Genomic DNA, 21,170 nt, shown 5'->3' with positions numbered 1-21,170 from the left:
AGGAGCTAATTTCACCGGTTCTGTACATTCCGTCCCTGGAGAGGCCTCAAAAGCGATGCCAGCACGTTGCAGTGGCTATAACCAGCAGCCTCCTCCTCACGCTGCCTGCCTGTAGCCACTTCTCTGGCCCAGAGCCTCTCATTCCTTAGCTGCTGCTGCTATCGCCTGCTGTTCATATTTCTAGGTAACCCCGAAGGGCTAGAACAGAGCAAGACGAGACACGCAAATGGGGATCTGAGCCCTCAAACTCAGTGGTGGGCCAGGCAACTCTCCCTCTGGTCCCAGCCCAGGGCTGGGGGGGGGGGGGGAAGCAAGGGAAAGGGGTCCACAGTACCTCTTGTCTAGCTATCCTCAGTCCCAGAACACTGGCTGGGGGTAAAAAGTGGCCTAATCTGGCCTCATTTAGGGGGTCAGCAGTCAGCTCCAAGCCTTTTGCTGAGCAGTGTAGTGAGCCTCCTGCCCACCTCCCTCACTGCCTGCACCAGCTCCATCATGTTGGCTGTCACACAGTCCCCTTTAGTCAGCTGCACGGCCTGTTCTCCAAGACGATGGCAGGCTGCACACAGCAGTTGGAAATGCTGCCAAAAAAAGGAGAAGAAAAAAAGAGGTGGGGGGGAGGGACCAAGGCAGCAGGGCGGGTGTGGCTGACTTCTCGACATAAATACAAACAGTAGCAATGGAAGCTGATACTGCCAGTCCTGAATACTTAATAAAAACTCCATTCCCTGGTGCTTTGGCACTTGAGCCACCAGTAGAGCGAGCACTTGTCCCTTGGAAACGCAGCAGCAGCAGCAGGCACACGCACACTCCGCTGCTGCTCCCACAACCCTGGACTTTCTTTCCTCTCTGGGGAAAGATCTTCTGAAAAACAAGCGGATGCCTAGGAACATTTGCAGGAATGCCACCCCTTGGGGATCATCTTTCCTGCGTGCCATGATTTGACCTGCTTCCACCCTGCCAAGGAGCACCCTCCAACCCAGGTTAACTCCTCTCCCGCATGCCTCATTCCGTTCCTTAATTTATCTCCTTGGGAACACGTCGCCCTTCTAAGCACGTTGTGGTTAGCTAGCAGTGTCAGGATTCCTGCACCAGATGCAGCTGGCTTAACCATACAAAGGCTCTTTTGCCATTCGGCACTCAGATCAGACCTGGCAGCAACAGTTGAGTTTCTGGCCACTTTTGTCCTTTTCTTTCTCTGCACAATGGTCGTTTCCTGCTTTCATCTGAGCTCTGAGGTGCATTTGAAGGACCATGGCACTTTCTTTGTCTTCTCTCACAACAGGGAAGTTTCTTAAACTGGTCTATCTAACCCAAGAGAAATGACCAGTGGGGATAACCTGCTTTCTGAATAACACCATCAGGTTTACTTAGTGGCCTGGAAAATGGGCAGACAGCAAAAGGAAGGAAAACCTTACATTCCTGCTTATATGTGATGATTTTCTCAAAAGAATATTGCTGCACACACTTTCAGGGAAGGGTAAAACCAGTTTAATTATCCATAACATAGAGACCAAATCGTCAGAAACAAGCAGGTCCGTCTACAAACCTGCAAGTCCTCTCTTACCTCCTTTGCTGCTCCCTCTGTTCGGAAGCGCACACCTGGTCCCACTGCTGCTGCTGCAGGCCGAGGTAGGTATAAAGCCGCGTTGAAAGCAGCAACGGAGCTTAAGGAAATCGTTCAAGAGGCTGAGGGCCTGCCCAGCAAGATTTTCATCCCAGAGTCCAGGAGAGAGGGAGCAAGGCTGCCCAGATCCCTCCAGTACATGCCCGGATCCTTCCAGCACAGTATGGGATGATCCACAAAGCACTGCAGCAGCTGGAAACAGATGTGGCAAGCCCCCACCCCTCCTGCTCAGTTGCCAAACTGAGGAATCTCAGCCTCTTGATAGGATGGACGGTCTCCCTTTCTCTTCAGGCAAAGTTGATAAAATCAAGCTCCCGTTTCATCCTCAAAGTGACTTCCAAGGTGCCCTTTTCAGCGAGAAAAAGGGCCTTCCCGTTTTTGCTGTCCACAGGATGGGGCAGGGGCAAGAGGAGCTTCCTGGAAAACAGACGATTTCAAGTGGGACTCAAAAGTGCACTGCCGAGTGTACTGCCCCCACCAGCCCTAAAGCAGGACAGTGGAAGTCACGGGCACGGGCGAAATCCGCCTTGCCACCCAGGAACCCTTATGTCTCCAGATGGCCTTGCAAGCTCCCTTAATTTGAGTGGGGAACCCTTGGGTGTTCAGGGGTTTTTGCACAAACTGCCGGATCGGGGGATATTCTTAAGACAAAAATTGCCACAACTTACTTCTGGGGGCTCCGAAGATCAAGAACCTTTTCCCGGATATCGAGGGTAATGTCTGAAGCCTTTGTGTCAGGGAGTTTGATTTTAATCTAAAATGAAAAACAGACGAGGTCCATGGGAAGTTTGGTTGTCTTGCAGGAATTCTGAATGGACCCTTTTAGTGTCAGAAGATCACTCATCCTGGGCTGAAGGATGGCCCTATAGGATCTTGCAATAGGTTCTGGCCAGAGTTGCCTACGACCCACTGCCCTTCCTTTGGAGCGGCAGCGAGAGGCGCCCCTCTACTGCCCTCCTGACACCCGCCCTCTGCAGCAATGTTCCAAGCCGGAATGTCCTGGTATTACTGACTTATTGATTTATTACATTTCTATACCACCCAATAGCCAAAGCTCTCTTTGGCACGGCCTTTGCTAAAGGTCAGGAGCAGCCTTGGCCAAAAATGGAATAAGAATCCTGATTCCAACCTGACTATGAGCTCGCAAGGGGAGCATTGGCTGGTTTTCAGCCTTCCCCTACACAGAGCAATCAAATGGTTACAAAACCACACCAGAGGTAGTGGGGGTGGAGGGGGGGGCAGGGGAAGGTCATCTCAAGGAGGACGTATTTATAGCACCCCACATCTTTGAGGAGGGCAGCATCAACAGGAGCCCATGAGATATTTGTGGCTATGAATAAGCTGATATTCAGGGCTATGTGGGTCCCACTGGGAAATGGCCCAAAGAAGCAAGGATCTGGCAGCTGGGAGGAAGCCAGTGACGAGGGAGAGCCTGCTTCTTACCAGCATGTCCTCACAGCAGGCGGTGGAGGGATCCTTCCTGCTCATCCCCAGGAACACATCCTCAGCACCCACCTGCTGCTTGAACAGAATTTCATACCTGTAAAAGACATGAGTCAGCAAACTTGGATGCCAACAGGGGAGCCGGTCACATTTAGTGGGCGGGGGCTCTGAGGACCACCTCCTTTTCTCAGCTCCTGTAGATCATTTTGCAATCCGGCAGCCTCCATGTTCCCACAGGTGCAAGCTCCACTGCCTCCAGTCCCTGCTGAGCCATCGCAATGCCAGAAAGCAACGGGAGGAAGGTGGAGCTGAGGCCGCCCTCCCTCTGGGAAGACTTCTCGCAAGTAGGCTGCCAAGCAATTATTTGGCAAGGCACTGCTAGCTTTATACCTCTGGTCCTCCTCACCCCATGCGTAATACCTTCGAGGAGCCTGGGCATCACAGCGCTTTTCTAACCAATTTTAATTATTTTCCATTTGGCAACCATTGATTTTTCTCCCCCTCCAAGCTAATTTGTCTAATTCAGAATGCAGCAACTTCAAGAACTGCCTGTTCTCTTTCTGCTGATTTTTACAAATGAGAAAACATGACTGACTATTGTATTTCGAGCGTGTAATGTGCCTATATAATTGAGCAAAACAAATTGAGTTATTTCTCCAAATCACTGGAAGGGCTGTGCAGAAACCAGAACTTTTGTCTACAGATTGGTAGCCGTTCTTGTCTGTATGTTTTCTTCGTAGAAAACATAATTGAGGGCGGTTTATGAGCCTGACAGGTATTAATCAAAGGAATAAAAACATGAAGTATTTCTGGGGCAGCATGCAGAGTGGGTGGGCCTTTGGCAAATCTATTGTCAAGAATGGGTTTCATTCGCTTCTCCATCATGTGGCAACTCTTGGGAAGTGACGACCGTTTGTCCAACGCAAACTAATGTACAATCATAGAATAGTAGAGTTGGAAAGGGCCTATAAGGCCATCAAAACCAACCCCCTGTTCAATGCAGGAATCCACCCTAAAGCATCCCTGACAGATGGTTATCACTCATGCGATAACTGCAGTTTCCAGTTGTTAAGTATCACACACAAAACTGGTAACAGGAATCAGTCGCCAGAAGGCAAACACAGAGCACTGACTCTGAGGGAGCTTTTTTGGAAGAGGGAGACAAGTTGGGGGGGGGGCTCCATGAGAAACTTTCCTGGAGGGGCGACACGGGCTCCCAACCTAGGCTCACAGCTTGGAAATGCTTACTCGGGCTGCTCCCTGGTGTCCCAGGCATCGTCATATTCAGACCCCTCTGGCACCTCCTCTGTGCTCCAGATCTCCTTGCCGTCTCCAGATTTTACTTGAGTGGTTGCTGGAGGGAAGGAAAGCGTATCACAGAACAACCCACCCAATTAAGCAAGGGAAGGGGGAAACACAACTGCAAAGTTTTACTCCCATGACTCTTCCTTGTCTCCTCCCGAGCCTCTTTTACCCAAACCGTATTGTTTGAACACTCCCCTTCCCCCAATAACAGAGCCTCCCCCCTCTTCCCTATGCACAGGTCTATTTTTTGTTGGCAAAAGTCAGACACTCCACGGCAACCACTTCCACTGCTGGCCAAACACTCCTCAGGGCTTTTGCCTTGCGGGATCACAGCCTGGAGGAAGGGAACAGAACAAGCTCTTCCCCCTCTCCACCAGGGCATCTCCAACCCAGTGTCTTCTAGATGTGTTGGACTACAACTTCAATAATCCCCCCTTCTCCAAAGGCAAATGGGTATGAAGATCACAAGGCCTGAGCACTCAAGTGGCGTCACTCCCTCTTCTCTTAGAGCCTCGTAAATACTTCCTGTGCCATTAGGTTCAAGGATAATGGGTTCAAGCTGCTGACTATTGTTCATTGCTATTGTTCTTTCTATCAGCAGTTCCTCCTACTAAACATACTAGTTCCCCCCCACAAACACACCTCGTTTCACTCAGATCATACTCCCAGTGTTCCTCTATGGCATAGGTATCCTCTGCACACCTGACACTGATGTAACAAGTGAAGGTGTTCATAACATGGCAGCTGAGGCCATCTGGGACATTGCCAATGCCCAAGGCCTAGGAGCCTTGCTGGGGGGTGGTTTGAATGCACACGATAGGTACGATCAGACTTCAGCTGGCCTTTGGATGGGACTCTGAGGAGCATGCAGGGAACGGGACAGGCTCAGAGCCAGTGGCTGAGTTCAGATGACACACTAATCAACTGGGGGTTAGGTAGTAGGAACAGAATGGGAAACAACCGTTGATTAGTGTGTTGTCCGAACTCAGCCAATGGCTCCTCCTCACTCAGGTTCCCTGGACTGCAGGAGCGAACAAGCCTCTCAGGGTGCTGCTGCCAGGTCTGAGGCACTCAGTTGGCAGAGGGAGGCATGCTTGGTGGCTAGTTGGCAGGGCTGGCCTCGCTGGCAAAATGGGGAGCTGGTCAGATGAGTTGCTAAAGGGAAGAGGAGTCCTGAAGACTAGTTGATCTATGCAGAAGTTAGGCTCTTGGCCCATGCAGGCCACTTGGTGGCGTGATTGCTGAGCTTTGGCAAAGCTTCCAGGGGCTGCCTGTGGGCCATTTTGTGCTGCTTGGGGATTTGTCAAGTGGTATGTTTCCCACATTCCTGCCAAGCTGAGCGCACAATGGATATGTTGACAGCATCTCTCCTGTTCCAAGTGTAAGTAGAGTATAAGACAACTCTACCTTATTCCTTCACCGTTCAGCAAGACTCCGTCCTTGTCCCCCAAAGGAGACAGGTTGGGGCTACTTTTGCGATATGTGGCTGTCTGACTTACCCGTCGGCCCTGCTGCCTTTGAAGGCCCAATGTTCCCTGGCCCCGTGTTGCTCACTGAGGAAGACAATGCCTGTAAGGAGAGCACAAACAGTTCTATGGCGGCTTGTGTGATTTGTTAACATGCACTAAAGGAACACTTGTTCCCTACAAAACAGAGGTCAGGATTCTAGCCTGAAACTCTGGAGAGGCGTCTCTGCCAGTCAATGTCGACAAAACTGGGCTAGATGGACCAAGGGACTGACTCAGGCCTAGTCTACACCAAGCAGGATATTTCACTATGAAAGCGGTATTTAAAAGGCAGGAGCCACACTACTGCTTTATAGTGGATTGCACTGACAACTGTTGGGGGCCATTGACACTTACCATATACCACTATATCCTGCTTGGTGTGGCTCCTGCCTTTTATATACCACTTCCACAGTGCAGTATCCTGCTTGGTGTAGATTAGGCCTCAGTATAAGGCAGGCTTCTACAGTTTATGTGTTCTTGGATTTGTTTTTGGTCTGTTTTCCCAGTCATATAGCAGTGCTGGCAGCAATGGAGAAAGAGGGATCTGAATGAGGCTTGCTGATGTCAGGAGTGGAGAGTACAGGATGGGGTGGAATTTGGCAGCAGTCAGAGAGGGGGCAGGCACAGCTCATGCACCCCTGCTTTGAAAGGATTCCCAGATGGGTGGCTCCAAATCAGCCACCGTCTAAAGTGGGGTGGCTAGGTGGGGCATCTGGGGGGCAAATTTCAGTGGGGTTGAAGGCAAAAGAGGTGAGGCAGAAAGCAAGGATCCCCCAGCCCGCCCACCCACCTCTCGGTTCATTGCTGGTCCATTTGCCTCTCCTTGCCTAGGAACAGACTGTGGGGCAAGCAGAGCCCAGGGCGGCTGAAGGAAAGGGCCCTCTAGCCCAGGATGGCACACGCGGGCTGGCAGTAGCCCTCTCCTCTCCCCACTGTCTCAGGGCGAGGCTTGGACCCGGGGGGGGAGGGCTGGGGCACGCAGGCCACAGGTTCTGCTCTTGCTGCAGCCGCCCAGAGGGCTGATGATGGGCACCACAGAGAGAGGCAGGGAGTGAGGGAGAAGCGTGTGTGTGGGAGGGGGGCTTGTGGGCAACAGGGCGCCCCACTTCTCCCTCCCGGGAGGTGCCCGAGGGTCCCTGCGGGAGGAGGGCCTGACCCCGAGCTCTCCATCGCCGTCCTCATCGTCGCCGTCTCCCGGTGGGGTGCGAAGCATATCGGCCAGCGCCAGCAAGGAGGCCGCTGGGCAGGGATCGAGACCCGCGGAGGCCATCGCGGGGCGGGGTGTGTGTGTGTTTGTGTGTGTGTTGTTTTTGCCGCGGCTCTTCCTCCTCCTCCTCCTCCTCCTCCTCGTCGCCGTCGTGGTCTTCGAGGGACCGGGACGAGGCGTCTCCCGTGTTGCCATGGCAACCGCCGCGCGCCCGCTGCCTGCTCAAGAACCTTCGAGAAGGAGGAACCGGCGCGCCGATTGGTGGAGGAAGAGGCCTGATGTCACTGGCGTGCGCCGCCGCCGCCTTTCGACCCCGCGGAGTCGGCGCGCGCTTGGTGGCGTCATAAGGGCGCGCGGCGAAGGGAGGGCTATCCAAGTGGTGCGGCGGCTGCTGCTGCGCGGAAAGGAAAGCAAAGGAGGGGAAGACAGACAGACCGGAGCCTCCGCCGGCGCGAGGGTCTCAAGGTAGGGCCTGGCGGGGCGGACTCCGAGGCCCTCCGAGAAGGAGCGCCGCTTCGCCACAGCCACGGTTCACGTGGTTATTAATGTAGGGTGACCCTATGAAAAGGAGGACAGGGCTCCTGTATCTTTAACAGTTGCATAGAAAAGGGATTTTCGGCAAGTGTCGTTTGTATATATGGGGAACCTGGTGAAATTCCCTCTTCATCACCACAGTTAAAGGTGCAGGAGCTATACTTTGACCAGATTTAAAAGAGGGCAGGGCACCTGCAGCTTTAACTGTTGTAAGGAAGAGGAAATTTCACCAGGTTCCCCATATATACAAACGACACTTGCTGAAATTCCCTTTTCAATACAACTGTTAAAGATACAGGAGCCCTGTCCTCCTTTTCACATGGTCACCCTAATTAATGCTACTTACTATTACAACTACTGCTACTACAATACTATTGCTGATGCCTCTTCTTTTCTGGCTTCACGTAAAAAATAAAAATACAACGGATTTCACCCCCAAACACCCACAAATCCGGATTATGAGAATGGTCCAAAGTGCCAGCCTTAAAAGCAGCATCAGGCTGTGAAGGGTTCTTCGTGTGGATGATGTCCTGCAAAGTGTGTTGCTTTGGCTTCTTGACGCTTCAGTTACGCACATAAATTGTATTGTATATAGCCATAGGCCTTTACAATATGTGGAAATATGAAAAGAAAGAGACCTTTCCCAATACAAAACTTTGATACAAGTAAAAATTACTATAAAACTCAACAAGTCCTTTAAAACCGGACTGTGTTTTAAAGGTCCGGTTTAAAGAATGCTGTCCACTCAAGAATGCTGTCCACTCAAATCTAAAAAGATGAAATTAATAATAAATCATAATTATTAATGTGGCGAGGCTGCAACTTCTTGGTTGCCAAAGCAAATTGGTCTGCCAAGTATGTAGTAGATGGTTATTGGCTGGGAATTACATTATTCTTTCCTGAGGTGTTTGATCTGACTACAATTGGATAATAGATGACAAAAATACCTTCAGTTGAGTTTTCCAGTTCACATGAAAGTGCTAAACCTCTGGAGGTAACAAGGTGGGGTTTTGCTTTTCTCTTGCAGGACCAGAAATCACTATGAGTCAGTTCAATTTTGGTGCCACGGGAGGTGCTGCTGGAGGAGGCTTCAGCTTTGGGACTCCAAAGACAGCAGCCAGCACAGCCCCCACAGGGTTCTCCTTCTCTTCAGCCACTCCAGGAGGAGGCGGTGGCGGCGGTGGCGGCTTCAGTTTTGGGACACCTGCTCAAAACCCTGCAAGCACCCAGCCTACCGGCCTGTTCTCCTTTGCTACTCCAACAACATCAGCACAGACCTCTGGATTCAGCTTTGGAACACCTGCCACACCTGCTACGTCCGTAGCCGTTCCTGCTGGGAATGTCTTCACACTGGGGTAAGGGCAGCGTGGCAGAACCAGTTGTGTCACAACATTACTTTAATTAGCCAGTGGGTAATGGGAAGTGTAGCCCTACAGAGCCACTTTCAGCCCAAGCGGAAAATTGCAAATTGCTTTTCAGAGAAGCTCTTGGAGGGCTGCTTTCCAGTGCTGGGCAGGGCAAAAATACAAGCGTATTTTAACTTAAAGCTGCTTTTTTTTTATCATGAAATTTTATTTTGAAATAAGGTTAATAAAATAACGGCAACAAAAAAGAAGAAGTATATAATAAATCAAAGTCACTAAAGGAACAAAGAAATTCACTAATTATTAATCTAAGCTATAACTGATATTTTTATGGAACATCTATATTATTATTATTATTATTATTATTATTATTATTACATTTGTATCCTGCCTTTTGCCCAATGCTGGGCCTCAAGGCGGCCTTACAAAGTTTAAAACATACATTGGGGGTGGGGGAAACATAAACATTTAAAATACACAACAAAATTATAAGACATTAACATAGATGGAGGGCCAGATTATTCTCCAAAGGCCTGCTGGAACAAAAAAGTTTTAGCCTGCTTCCGAAAGCCCATCAAGGAGGGAGCCAGCCTAGCTTCCCCGGGAAGATATGAATTCTACAACATATAAAAGGAGTGTGAGCAAGGGTGTGCCATTTTATGCATCCATATTAATCAGAAAAAATATATAGGAAACTGTACTTTGTTGAAACTTCATCACAAGTTTGAAGTATCTCAACATAGCAAAGTTTTAGGAGAGGCGTTGTCGTCTTTTAGAATGTGTGTGTCGGGGAGGTGTAGCTGTGCAAAAGCTGGGAAGTCACCCAATAATTGGTAGTCGGAGGGAGAGGGTTGGGGCCAGGAGAAAGGGTGTGTGAACTCTGGAGGGCTGGATTGGGCCCACAGGCCTGTGCTTCTACATCCCTGGCATACAAGATGAACTGATTGGGAAGAGTAAGGAAACAAAAGAGAAATGCCAATGCAGGCGAACGTGAGAGGCTCTGAATCTCAACAGAGAGCCAGTAATCACTCCAAACTCATTCTTGTTCTGCTTTGTTTAGTGGAAATGCGCCCAAGTTGAACTTGGGTAGCACCAGCACAACGCAAGCTCCTGCCATGATGGGTGGCTTTGGCCTTGGCAACAGCGGTGGGCTGGGCAGCTCCGTCCCAAGCAGCATGCCCACCGGCCAGTCAGCGGCTCCTTCGGGCTTTGTGTTTGGCGCCACCACGGCTACCCAGCCTGCCACGACTGGAGGCTTCAGCTTCGGAACTGGGGCCCCAGCCCAGAGCGGGGCCCCCAACTTCAGCCTCGGCTCAATGGGGAACGCAACGCAACAAGCCGCGCCGACCGGGTTGACGTTCGGCATCGCTCCGGCTCCAGCCAGCACGGCTACAACCACGGCAGCCATGTCGCAGCCCGCTACGGCTTTCAGCCTCGGGACTCAATCCACAGGTGGGAGGCCGCTTCTTGCACGTAAGCACTTTCAGCAATGCTTTAAGACCGATGTCAAGTTGAGTGACACTGACCCAGTTCCCCGCGCATGAGTGGGAGTGAGGGAGCAAGTGCGCGGCCTCCTGTGTGCCCCTCGCATCCTCTTTTAATCAGTAAGTTACAATCAGCCGAGTCAGGTTGTTCAGGAGTGCTGGCTTGTTTAGGGGTGAAAAAAACCCGCGGTTAACCCAACAACAGATCATGGATTAACTGCTGGGGATATTTAGCCCTGAACAAACGAATGCTCTAGCTCAGAACCTACACTCTGGGATGATCATGGGATGTTGATCAAAAGCAGAAGTGAGGAGGACTTGGGAGCAGTGTGCTTGCTCATACACAATTTGCCACACGTGCAAATTGGCTCATTTATTTATTTATTTAAGGATTTTTATGCCGCCATTCGGCCAAAAAAGGCTCTCACGGCGGCTTACAAAAGTATTTCTTGACAGTCTCTGCCCACAGGCTTACAATCTAAAAGACATGACACAAAAGGAAAGGGGATTGGGAGGGAGGAGGAGGAGGGGGGAAAGGAAAGCAAATTCAGGCACTACAATCTTAGTTTGAAAGTTCAGCAGTTACAGTTGACAATTTAGAGTATTTTTATCCCGCACCTCAGCCAAAAGGCTCTCGGAACGGCTTACAATGTATCAATAAAGAAGGCAGTCCCTACCCTCAGGCTTACATTCTAAAAAAAAAGACATGACACACAAGGAAAAGTGGATGGGGAGGGAAGAGGGAGAAAATAAAAAGAAATTAAGGAGACTATTTAGGCTGGTGGGAAGGCCCTGCTCCGTCCTCTCATCTCCCAATGGAGGGGCAAACCAACAGCTCCTTCTTCCCCACAAGGTGAAGATGTTAGCCCTGTGTGTGTGTGAGGGGGTCCAACTGAAGCAGGCTCTGATGGTCCCTGCCTGCTCCAGTCTCCCTCGCATCTTCTTCCCCACAGGGTAAAAATAGCAGTTAGCCCTGGGGGCAGGGGGGGTCCAACTGAAGCAGGCTCTGATGGTCCCTGCCTGCTCCAGTCTCCCTTGTGTCTTCTTCCCCATTTTATGAGCCATATGTACACAGAAGCTCATGTGCAAATGTTTTTCCCCCCATCTGGATGCAATAGGATTGGTCTGTCTTGAAACTACTGTAAGATAAATGCGTGTAGGTGAAGGGCTGTAGCATGCTGAGAGGGTCCCTTTGCTCCAGAATGAAGCAACTACGTGTCGCACAGAGGATTGGCCAACGGGAAAGGGAATAGAATATGTTGAAGCAGCAGTTGATAGAGGGGTATCTCTTTTACTCGTCTCAATTCTTATTTCAGGTACTGGCTTTGGCTTGTTAACTTCAGCAGCGGCCACTTCAGCCCCTACAGGGACACTGACCCAGGGGCCTTCCCTGCCCTTTGGAGCTAAACTCGGAGGTAGGTTGGTCAGAAAAAAGTGAGGCTTTCTAAAGGGTGAGGTGACAGGGTGGGGCAAGGCACAGCATCTGGGCTGGGGCTCCTTCATATCCTATTGGCCTTACCACCTGCCACTATCCCCTGAAGCAGAACCCACACGCCTGGCCTTTCCCATCACTTGTCATCAATTTCAAGCTCCAATTCCTCTCTGCCCTCTCTTCTTGCTCGTCTCTATGGTCCCCTTTTGCTACTCTCCCCTATGTTCTTCTGGTCTTCCAACTCCTATGCCTTGGGTTGTGGCTTCATCTCGCCACCACTTCCTTCAATCATTTCTTTGGCAATTATCGCCTGAACCATGACGCGGCCTATCCTTTCCCCCCTCTTTTACAAGGCTTTCTGCTGCTACTTGAGTTCTCCGCTATCCCAGCTCCTTCGCGAAGCTTTGCTCTCTCCGTGCGCTTGGGTCTTGGGCATCTTAGATCAGAATGTTTGCGGAGGGGTAGCCTGCTGCTCAACTTTGCACAGAATTTAACACACTGAAACTGCAGCAGCAGCAGAAGTAACTTCTATTATTAGGCTGGTAGAGGGGATGCTACAGGATTTCTAGCTGCTTTTGGTTTAATAGCAAAACTGGGCTCCAGCGTCGTTCGATTTGAATATGTGCAAGTTACGCACGAATAAGAGTCGGAAGGCAGGAGGTGCCAAGAGGCAAAGCATCTTCCTCAACTTGATACCTGATGCATGCAGGATGTGTGTGTGTGTCTGTGCCCAGAAGAGGTTCATCTGGTTCTCTTCCTGGGAGCCCCCCTCTCTAAATCCCCTTCTCCCCATCATTCAACAGGTACAACTGCCCCTTCTGCGTTGCCTGCCATGCCTGCCACGACGTCAACTGTGAATTCTCTCCTTGGCCTGTCTGGGCCTACGCTGTTTGCATCCATTGCAAGCTCTTCAGCCCCAGTCTCCTCTACTGCTAGTGGCCTCTCGCGTAAGTGGGGGGGGCGCAGCTAGTGGAGGTGACTCCATTAATACCCTAATCCTGGAGTTTGAGGAAAGCAGGAGCATGGAACGAGGGGACCTGGGCGGTTGTGGCTCCCGCTGCTGTTAACTTTGGCCACATGTTCCCTTGGGTCGGGGTTTTGCATAAATAAATAAATAAATTGGAACCCTTTTAGACTTTTGCAGCCAAGTCACTTAAGAGGGCCTGCCTTTCAACATCTCCTTTGGGCAAGGAGTCTCGTGCGGCGCAGAGTGGTAAGCGGCAGTTACTGTAGCCGAAACGCTCCCCACGGCCTGAGTTCGATCCCAGCGGAAGCCGGTTCTCAGGCAGCCGGCTCAGGTCGACTCAGCCTTCCATCCTCCCGAGGTCGGTAAAATGAGTACCCAGCTAGCTGGGGGAAAGGTAACTGCGACTGGGGAAGGCAATGGCAAACCACCCCGCTACAAAATCTGCCACGAAAATGTCAGTGAAAGCAGGCATCCCTCTAGGAGTCAGCAATGACTCAAGTGCTTTGCACGAGAGTTTCCTTTCCTTTCCTTTCCTTGGGCAAGAGTCAGCAGTGTCACTCAGGAGCCTTTGTCATTTGCTTTCTCTTGCAGTTGGTGTCACCTCAACTGGGACAGCCCCTGCCGCATCTTTGGGGTTTGGCTCAAAAGTCCCTGGAATGACGGCAGCAGCAGCAGCAGCAGCTGCCGCCCCCACAACAACCAGTAAGGATCAGAAGGCAAAATGGGATGGGAGGAGGGAGAGAGGTGGCCACTTGGGCTGACCGGCTTTTTGGAGTACTGTGGACTTGTGACTTGCCCTCCAACACTGATGATTTAAAACCGCTGTCAAAGCACAGTGTGTGTGTGTGTGTGTGTGTGTGTGTGTGTGTGTGTGTGTGTGTGTGTGGTTTCTTAGTACTTTGCCTGAAGCTGAAAGGGGAAGGTGCTAGTCAACGCTATTTAGGGAAAGTCCCGCAACCTAAGTGCCCGGACTCTCAGCTTAAACAGACATGGTGTAGTGGGACGCATAGCAGGGCCTGCAATCTTGGAAGATGTGGTCAGGCAGGATCATAAGGAAGGAGGCGGGTCTTCAGATTGCCTGGTCTTAAACTATATAGGGCTTCTTAGGTGAGAATCAGCCCTTTGAATTGTGCCCAGAACAGGAAGTCCATGCAGATGAAACAAGGAGTCTGCTTTGCCGCCAGCCCTTGCCCCAGTACCTGCTAGCTCGAGACCTGGCTGGCAGAGGGAGGTGCTGCCCCAGGGCACTCAGCAGAATTATTATTTATTTATTTATTTATTTATTTATTTATTTATATAGCACCATCAGTGTACATGGTGCTGTACGGAGTAAAACAGTAAATCGCAAGACCCTGCCGCATAGGCTTACAATCTAATAGAATCATAGTAAAGTAATAAGGAGGGGAAGAGAATGTAAACAGGCACTGGGTAGGGTAAACAGGCACAGGGTAGGGTAAAACTAACAGTATAAAGTCCAGACAACATCAAGCCTCATTGCTCTTCCTGTGGCACAGTGGGGGCCTTGCCTGGACATGTGGAGGCTTCCTGCCCTTAAAGAGAAAGGCTGAGATTCCAGGATTGTACTGAGGCTGGATGTGGCAGATGGAGACTCAGGTCTGTGCTGGGTAGCCTTTAGAGTCCCTCCCTCTCCCTTGTCAGGCATAGCTGAGCTTCAGCCTGGGGACAACTCTAAGTCCTTGGCTGCTGTTGGCTTTCCAGGCCAGTTCCTGATGGAAGACCATCTTCTCTCTAGGTGTCGCTGCCGCGCCCAGTACGGGATTCATCCTGAACCTGAAGCCCCTGGCCACAACCGGTACCGTGGCTGCCACATCCACGGTGTCCACTACCACAGTCACGTACGTTCTGTGTGTCTGTCTGGGTGAGCTCGCCCTGTGGTGGGTGAGCCATGGATTTGAGGGAGCAGCAGAGGGAATCTTCTGTGTTAAGAGAGGGAGTCCCAATGGGGTCCGAAGAGGCTGTGCCCCCTTGGACCAAAGGAGGTGGTGGTGGTGAGCGGTGGGGGCCCTTTCTCCCCGCCCCACACCCACCACACCCACCATGCCTGGTATCCTCCTTCCCTCTGCTTCACAGGGCTCCCCCAGTGATGACCTATTCCCAGCTGGAGACCCTGATTAACAAGTGGAGCCTGGAACTGGAGGACCAAGAGAAGCATTTCCTACAACAGGCCACCCAAGTCAACGCCTGGGACAGGACGGTGATCGAGAATGGGGAGAAGGTACAGCAGGGCGGGCGGGCGGGCGAGGGAGCATTTTGTCCTCCAATTTCTTCCCTGGGGCTTGCCTATTTGGGGGTGGGAGGGCAGCAGCTACAACTCATTGGGGTAAAAGTACGCAAGCTGCTCAGTGACACAGATCTCCGTGTGTAGTCATTGCTCAAGTCATACAGAGTTAACAGTAAGCCCAAATACAAGTGCACTACAGGAAGCTTCTGTGCTGTGCCAAAATGGCCCATCTCCTGCCTCAGCTGCTTCCACTCAAGTGGTTCCTTTAGCCAGCTTTGTTACAATGTCGCTGCTGCTAACATCACTGCCTGAATGATGTTCCCTTTTATCTTCATTCCACACCATGAGAAAGATGGTCCTAAAAATGAGCCAATAAACCCTGTTACTGTCTTACAGATCATGTCTCTGCACAGAGAAGTGGAGAAGGTGAAGTTGGATCAGAAGAGGTATGAAGAGAAGGGTACTACAAGGAAGCCTTAAAATGTTAATAATTAGTAGGTGGTGTTGTAACTGACAGAAGTATTATCAGCCCTTCTCCCCAGTTTGTGCCTCTCCTTCACTGCTGAACAGCAAGGGGGTTATGGGGGATCATGGGGGAGGGGAGGGAGAAAAGGGGGATATTCCTCCATCCACTGGTATGAAGCTCCTGTCCAATTCTCCCCACAAAAACTCCTTGACTTTAAAAAGTTCTCCCCCACAGAAAAAGTCTCCTTCATGAAAGCTTTTCCTCTAACAAGAGGACTGGACAGGATTAACTAGTACTAGCTGTACCCGGCGTAACACACCGTTGTAGCATATCTTAAAGTGTATTAATTAAATATCATCGCAGGGGCACGGGCTGCTTGGAGGCCACCGATACAGCACTATCTGGCAGACCTGGGGGGCAGGAAGGTCGGGGGAGGGGGAGCAGGTGTCCTCCTCTCCCCGGGGTTCCTGTCAGCCTTGGGCCGCCCACCCAGCTCGCGTGAGATTAGGCTGGGGCTCACAGCAGGCGAGCAGCCTCCCACCAAGGCCCCCGGCTGTGTCTCGTTCATGCTTCGGACCATGGCGCTGCCCCCTTTGTGGGGTGGGGTGGGGAGCAGAAAGGGGAGTAGGATTACCTTGGAAAGCCCGGAAGAGTCGGGCGAGGGGCTTAGCAACCTGTTTCAGCTGACGTTACACGTTGTTACTGTTGCTTAGCAACCTGTATCAGCTGAAGCCTGTACGGAAACATTCCTAAGCGTTTTATATATATAGATTCTGATAACGTGGTCTGAGACTGGTTGGGCCCACATGAGTCAGATTTCTCCCCTCTTCCCTTCAGAAAGCCCAGACCCCTGCTGGGGTGGGTGGGAGGGTCCGCTTAGCCTTTCTTTGGGGCTTGTGGGATTTCTGTGCTCTCTGGTGGAAACATCCTCCACTGGACTGCCTCCCTTGTCAGTGGCCTGGCTAACCTGTGAAAAGAGGCCGACCCTGGTTGCAGTTGCAATCGAGCAGTCTCTATGGTGGTGTTGTGGGGAGGTTGTGGGCTCTCCCACACTAAGACATTCAAGAGGCAGCTGGACAACCATCTGTCAGGGATGCTTTATGGTGGATTCCTGCATTGAGCAGGGCGTTGGACTCGATGGCCTTGTAGGCCCCTTCCAACTCTGCTATTCTATGATTCTATGAGTCTGGTGGGAGAAGACCTCAGGGTGCAGTGGGAGATGGATTTTTCAACGACTTTTTAGGCACAGCTCAAAGTGCTGCCTTTGATCTCTGGAGTCCTTTGCAGCTTCTACTCAATGTGCTACTCAATGTGTCTGTGTGTGGAGAGTTGGCTGCGGTTTTTGTGGTCAGACATGCATATTGCTCAATTCTGGCATTGAAAAGCATGCAGAGCACACCGAGTGGGGTCTTATATCTACCTCCAGAAGGCCACGGTTGGCCTCTTTTCACAAATTAACCAACCCCCTGACGAGGGAGGTATACCAGTAGTCAAGGATAAAAATCCACTTTGGTTGTAAGGCAACTCTGTTTTATTGAGCGTAATACAGCTGTATGGAGAGACTCCTGCAGACCAAGAACTTCTCCCCTGGCAGTGTGAAAAGCATATATATTTATACACAGTAGCATCTCAACCAGTAGGCAGTTGGCAAAATTCTAAAGCAAGACAAAGACAGATCAAAGAAAACTTTGTCATTATACCTTATCAACAGATGACCCATAACTCTTCTAGCAATGTCAGATTGACCTGGGTGGTCAGTCCTCCTTATCAAGCTGGCTTATTTGTCTTATATCAAAAGGTCTTGACAGTTAGAAATTCCAATTAAGCATTTCCTTCCAATTAAGCCGTTTCTGCATTACAGCACATTCAGGCACATACATCACTCCAATGCCATCGTGCAGCTCACTTGCTTCCAGCAACACGTTGCCTGCTTCCTTTCTTCCTCTGCAGGTTGGACCAAGAACTAGATTTTATTTTGTCCCAGCAAAAGGAACTGGAAGACTTGTTGGTCCCTCTGGAGGAATCTGTGAAGGAACAAGGTGGGACCATCTACATGCAGCATGCAGACGAGGAGCGGGAGAAGACGTAAGCAGTTGCCTGGCTTGAATGGGACAAGGGTGGTGACGAGGGAGGGAGAGAGGGGGCCCTTCTCGCCTGGGCTGGGCATGCCCCCCACCCCTTTCCAATTGGCTTGAATGGGACAAGGGTGGTGACGAGGGAGGGAGGGAGAGAGGGGGCCCTTCTCGCCTGGGCTGGGCATGCCCCCCCACCCCTTTCCAATTGACAGCATTCTGTTAACAAACTCTGGGTGCCACGTGCTGATAGCTATATGCTGCTGATAGCCCAGGAAGATTTCTTGGTTCGGAATGTGCTGTTCTGAGGTTCCAGAGAGCAAAGCTTTCCCATCAGATTTTGATGACTGATGGGAGTTGGGTTTGGGATCTGGGAGGGGTGGGTGTTGCACCTGCACTTGTGCAGGGAAGGCTTTTGTGGGCCGCTCTGCTTACGCTGGAACACCAATTCTGAACTGTACCTGGTGTCTTCTGTAGGCAATTCTCAGTCCGTTATGCTGGATATTAGTATGATGTTCCCACCTCTGATTCAGCGTGGAACCTGTCTTGCTTCCAAGTTCCACTTTGACTTCCACCTGCTCTCTCCCCTTAACGTCCTCCTCCAGTTCTGTGGGAGACGAGTGGCGGTTGCGCAACCCCCTTTCAACTGGGTTGGGACCTTGGATGGGTGGGATTGCCATTCCTTGACTGGCATGCATTGGCCACGTGTATCCCATGCTGTAGATACAAGCTGGCCGAGAACATTGATGCCCAGCTGAAGCGCATGGCGCAAGACCTGAAAGATATCATTGAGCACTTGAATACTTCCGGCGGGCCAGCTGACACGAGCGACCCTGTGAGTACAAACTGCTAGATGCACAGTGCCTCTTGAGGGCGCTGTGCCTTTCTCCTCCCCTCTCCAGCTTCCTCCTGGGAGGCAGCTCTTCCCCGCAATGCCGTCCTTCAGCACAACAGACGTGTCTGGCATCAGGAGTTTGCTTCTGCACAGCTAGCCTGCTCTGTTCTCAACAGAAGGGAGGCAGGCAGACAGGTGTGGAGGGTATTAGCAGCTCCAGGTGATGGTCTGGCCGTGCTCCCACCCTTCTCCTAAAGCCAGGCACCCCCTGCAGCTGTGTGGGGCTTCAACTACCCGAGGATTTGCAAAGCTGCTGACTTGTTTGGTCTCATGAACTTGAGGAAGGAGCCCTGTCTGCTTTCTGCTGGCCACACACTCAGTCTTCGCTCGTGTCAGAAAGGGGGAGGGATTGTAGTGCTCCCTGCACCTAGGCAGATCTATCCATTCACCTCCCTTGCCTTCCAGTGACATGCTTGTCTCGCAGGCTCTCCACAGCCCTCTCAACTGTTGAATCAAGAAGTGTCATTCTTCTTCTGGTGGTCCCAAACAGGAGGCAAGGCACCACGGCAAGCCTGCCTGGGCTAGCCTGACACTCTGGCTTCCTAGGGCCTGGTGTCAAGCAAAGTTTGTGGCTGCCTACCTGGAGGCAAGCAAAGGCATCCTTTTTTAAAGCTCCCAGTAGTTCTGCTTTGCTCCTATTTTTGATGGTACCGTTTCTTCATAGTTCGATTCTTCTTTAGAGTATCCAGACCTGGCAACCTGAAACAGTTGGCTCTTGGCCTGGTCTTTGCAGGAAGCCAGTTGTGCCTGGCCAGGTGTAGCAACTCATCACAACCATCTCCCTTTCTCTCTCAGCTTCAGCAGATCTGCAAAATCCTGAATGCACACATGGACTCTCTTCAGTGGATCGATCAGAATTCAGGTATTCAGCGCTGTGTGTTGTTCCTAGAAAGCTGTGGTCTCTCCCTTGATACCTAAGCTCAGCAACCTTGAAGGAGGCTGGATAGAGAGAGAATAATTCCCCAAAGGCTGTCCTGTGAGCTTTGTGGCTGTGGAGTGGTTTGTACCTAGGGCCAGCTGTACCTGGATGAAAAATTGTAGGTTTCCCTTGCAAGCTCTGAGGCATCAAGACGGGATGACGGCTTGGTGAGGGTGCGGGTTGAAGCCGAAGCCGCAGCAGCACCTGTGAAGAAGGATTCCTTGCCTTGGGCTTGGCAGCCATCCTTTCATGGGACCCAATCACCAGCGTTGCATGAGCAGGGGCGAAATCTACTCTCCAGTTGTAGGAGCCTGCCAGGTGTTTGTGGGTGATAAGTGCATCTCCAGCTAGAAGGAATTGGACACTTGGGGGTGCTATTGGTAGGGGTGGGGGCAAGACACAGCAGCGTAGGTCTTGATTCTGGCCCGGCCTGCTCTGGGCTTCAGTTCCCTGCTGTGGAACTGGGCTTCCATAGAGGGAGCCTTACTCTCCACCTGGATGTTGGTGGCGGAGTGCGCATCTGTTGCGCTGCAGAAGCGGCCCCAAGTACAGGTGTGTTTCTCTGCCAGGCTTTTTCTTGCCAGAGCTGTGTGTGTGATGTCAGTATTTTCAGGTTTTAACCAATTTTATTATTTTCTACAAAGAAATAGTGGGGGGAAAGACAAGCAAAGAGAGAAAGCATAACAGAACACCACATACTTAACTAACAATATAATACACTACATACACATATACAAAACATATAAGGCCATATTCCATTTGAAGCAATCTTTATGTCAGACATATAGGCTGTCAATAAGTTCACTTTAGCCAGCCCAGTGTTATGTAAAGACCACAGATTATATATAAAAACCACAAACAAATACATCATTCTTTTGCAACTCTTGTATATACTCTGTCAGAGGTTTCCAGCCCAATACGAACGAGGTTGTTGATTTTTCTCTTACCTTGGCCAGCTCCAAACCTTAAGCAACCATTCCTCCGTTGATGGTACTTGTGTCTTTTTCCAGTATTGCGCATAAAGTAGTCTGGCAGCTGTCGTCATGTACAAAAACATGCTGCCAGTATTTTCAGGCCCTTTGTGTTTTTTGCCGTCAGCGTTGCTGCAGAGGAAAGTCGAGGAAGTGACGAAGGTGTGCGAGAGCCGGCGCAAAGAACAGGAGCGCAACTTCCGGATTACGTTTGACTGAGGCTGGACCCGCCTCACGTCCTTCCCAACCCTAAAAATAAATAAATGAATAAATATGTCGATGTGCAAATATGTGCTCATAGTTGTAATGTAATGCCTCCTTTTCTCTAGTAAAATAAAGGATTTTTTTTTCCTATCCAGAACTGCCCCTCCGAGTCTGTGTTCAGATAGGACTGTTGTCCCTCTCTTGGGTCACATGAGCTAAGCCTCCTTATCTGTTAACCAGAGTAATAATGGGTGCTTAAACAGGCAGCCCTGCTCCAGGTTTGGACCCAGTGATACAATAATAATAATAATAATAATAATAATAATAATAATAATAAAATAATTCTTACCTGCCTCTCCATTTTGATCGAGGCGGGGAACAACAGCCTGAGTTGGGGTGCAGTGTGTATACTGTTGCTGAGGAGGACCCTCGCTGCTTCTGCTGCATGCCTCAAACCCGTACTGCCCCCATGCAAAGGCATCGGGGAGGAAGTCTGGATGCCATTTCACCCCATCTCTTTGAGCAGAGATTTC

General features: G+C 50.8%; 2 protein-coding genes across 3 annotated transcripts; one reads left to right on the top strand and one right to left on the bottom strand.

Annotated features, from left to right (window-relative positions):
- Positions 1-1,472: 1,472 nt before the first annotated feature.
- DNAAF6 (dynein axonemal assembly factor 6) lies at positions 1,473-7,296 on the bottom strand. Its single transcript, XM_063141693.1, has 6 exons — positions 7,037-7,296; positions 5,872-5,941; positions 4,316-4,421; positions 3,068-3,164; positions 2,293-2,378; positions 1,473-2,041 (listed from the first exon to the last, which is right to left on the bottom strand). Exons 1-6 carry the CDS (start codon positions 7,280-7,282, stop codon positions 1,912-1,914), a joined length of 735 nt encoding a protein of 244 aa, XP_062997763.1. The 5' UTR covers positions 7,283-7,296; the 3' UTR covers positions 1,473-1,911.
- Positions 7,297-7,454: 158 nt separating this feature from the next.
- On the top strand, positions 7,455-20,721 carry NUP62CL (nucleoporin 62 C-terminal like). 2 transcript variants are annotated; one of them, XM_063141772.1, is made up of 13 exons: positions 7,455-7,552; positions 8,649-8,976; positions 10,046-10,437; positions 11,786-11,884; positions 12,705-12,848; positions 13,460-13,570; positions 14,622-14,724; positions 14,960-15,104; positions 15,507-15,556; positions 17,527-17,661; positions 18,372-18,483; positions 19,339-19,405; positions 20,561-20,721. In XM_063141772.1, exons 2-13 carry the CDS (start codon positions 8,663-8,665, stop codon positions 20,650-20,652), a joined length of 1,764 nt encoding a protein of 587 aa, XP_062997842.1. In that variant the 5' UTR covers positions 7,455-7,552; positions 8,649-8,662; the 3' UTR covers positions 20,653-20,721. The 2 variants fall into 2 exon arrangements, with proteins under 2 accessions (XP_062997842.1, XP_062997841.1); XM_063141771.1 differs by having other exon boundaries at positions 10,046-10,458.
- Positions 20,722-21,170: the final 449 nt, after the last annotated feature.

The sequence above is a fragment of the Elgaria multicarinata genome, chromosome 15 (assembly GCF_023053635.1).
Source record: "Elgaria multicarinata webbii isolate HBS135686 ecotype San Diego chromosome 15, rElgMul1.1.pri, whole genome shotgun sequence".
Taxonomy (NCBI): Eukaryota; Metazoa; Chordata; class Lepidosauria; order Squamata; family Anguidae; genus Elgaria; species Elgaria multicarinata.
Note: the sequence above shows the minus strand (reverse complement) of the source record. Positions and strands in the feature narration are given on the sequence as shown.

Coding starts and splice junctions, on each gene's coding strand:
- DNAAF6 (XM_063141693.1), bottom strand. CDS start 7,282: ATGGCAACACGGGAGACGCCTCGTCCCGGTCCCTCGAAGACCACGACG. Junction 4,422..5,871: donor AAAGGCAGCAGGGCCGACGG/GTAAGTCAGACA, acceptor CCTTCCCTCCAG/CAACCACTCAAGTAAAATCT. Junction 3,165..4,315: donor GACACCAGGGAGCAGCCCGA/GTAAGCATTTCC, acceptor TGTCTTTTACAG/GTATGAAATTCTGTTCAAGC.
- NUP62CL (XM_063141771.1), top strand. CDS start 8,663: ATGAGTCAGTTCAATTTTGGTGCCACGGGAGGTGCTGCTGGAGGAGGC. Junction 17,662..18,371: donor GACGAGGAGCGGGAGAAGAC/GTAAGCAGTTGC, acceptor CCCATGCTGTAG/ATACAAGCTGGCCGAGAACA. Junction 18,484..19,338: donor CAGCTGACACGAGCGACCCT/GTGAGTACAAAC, acceptor TTTCTCTCTCAG/CTTCAGCAGATCTGCAAAAT.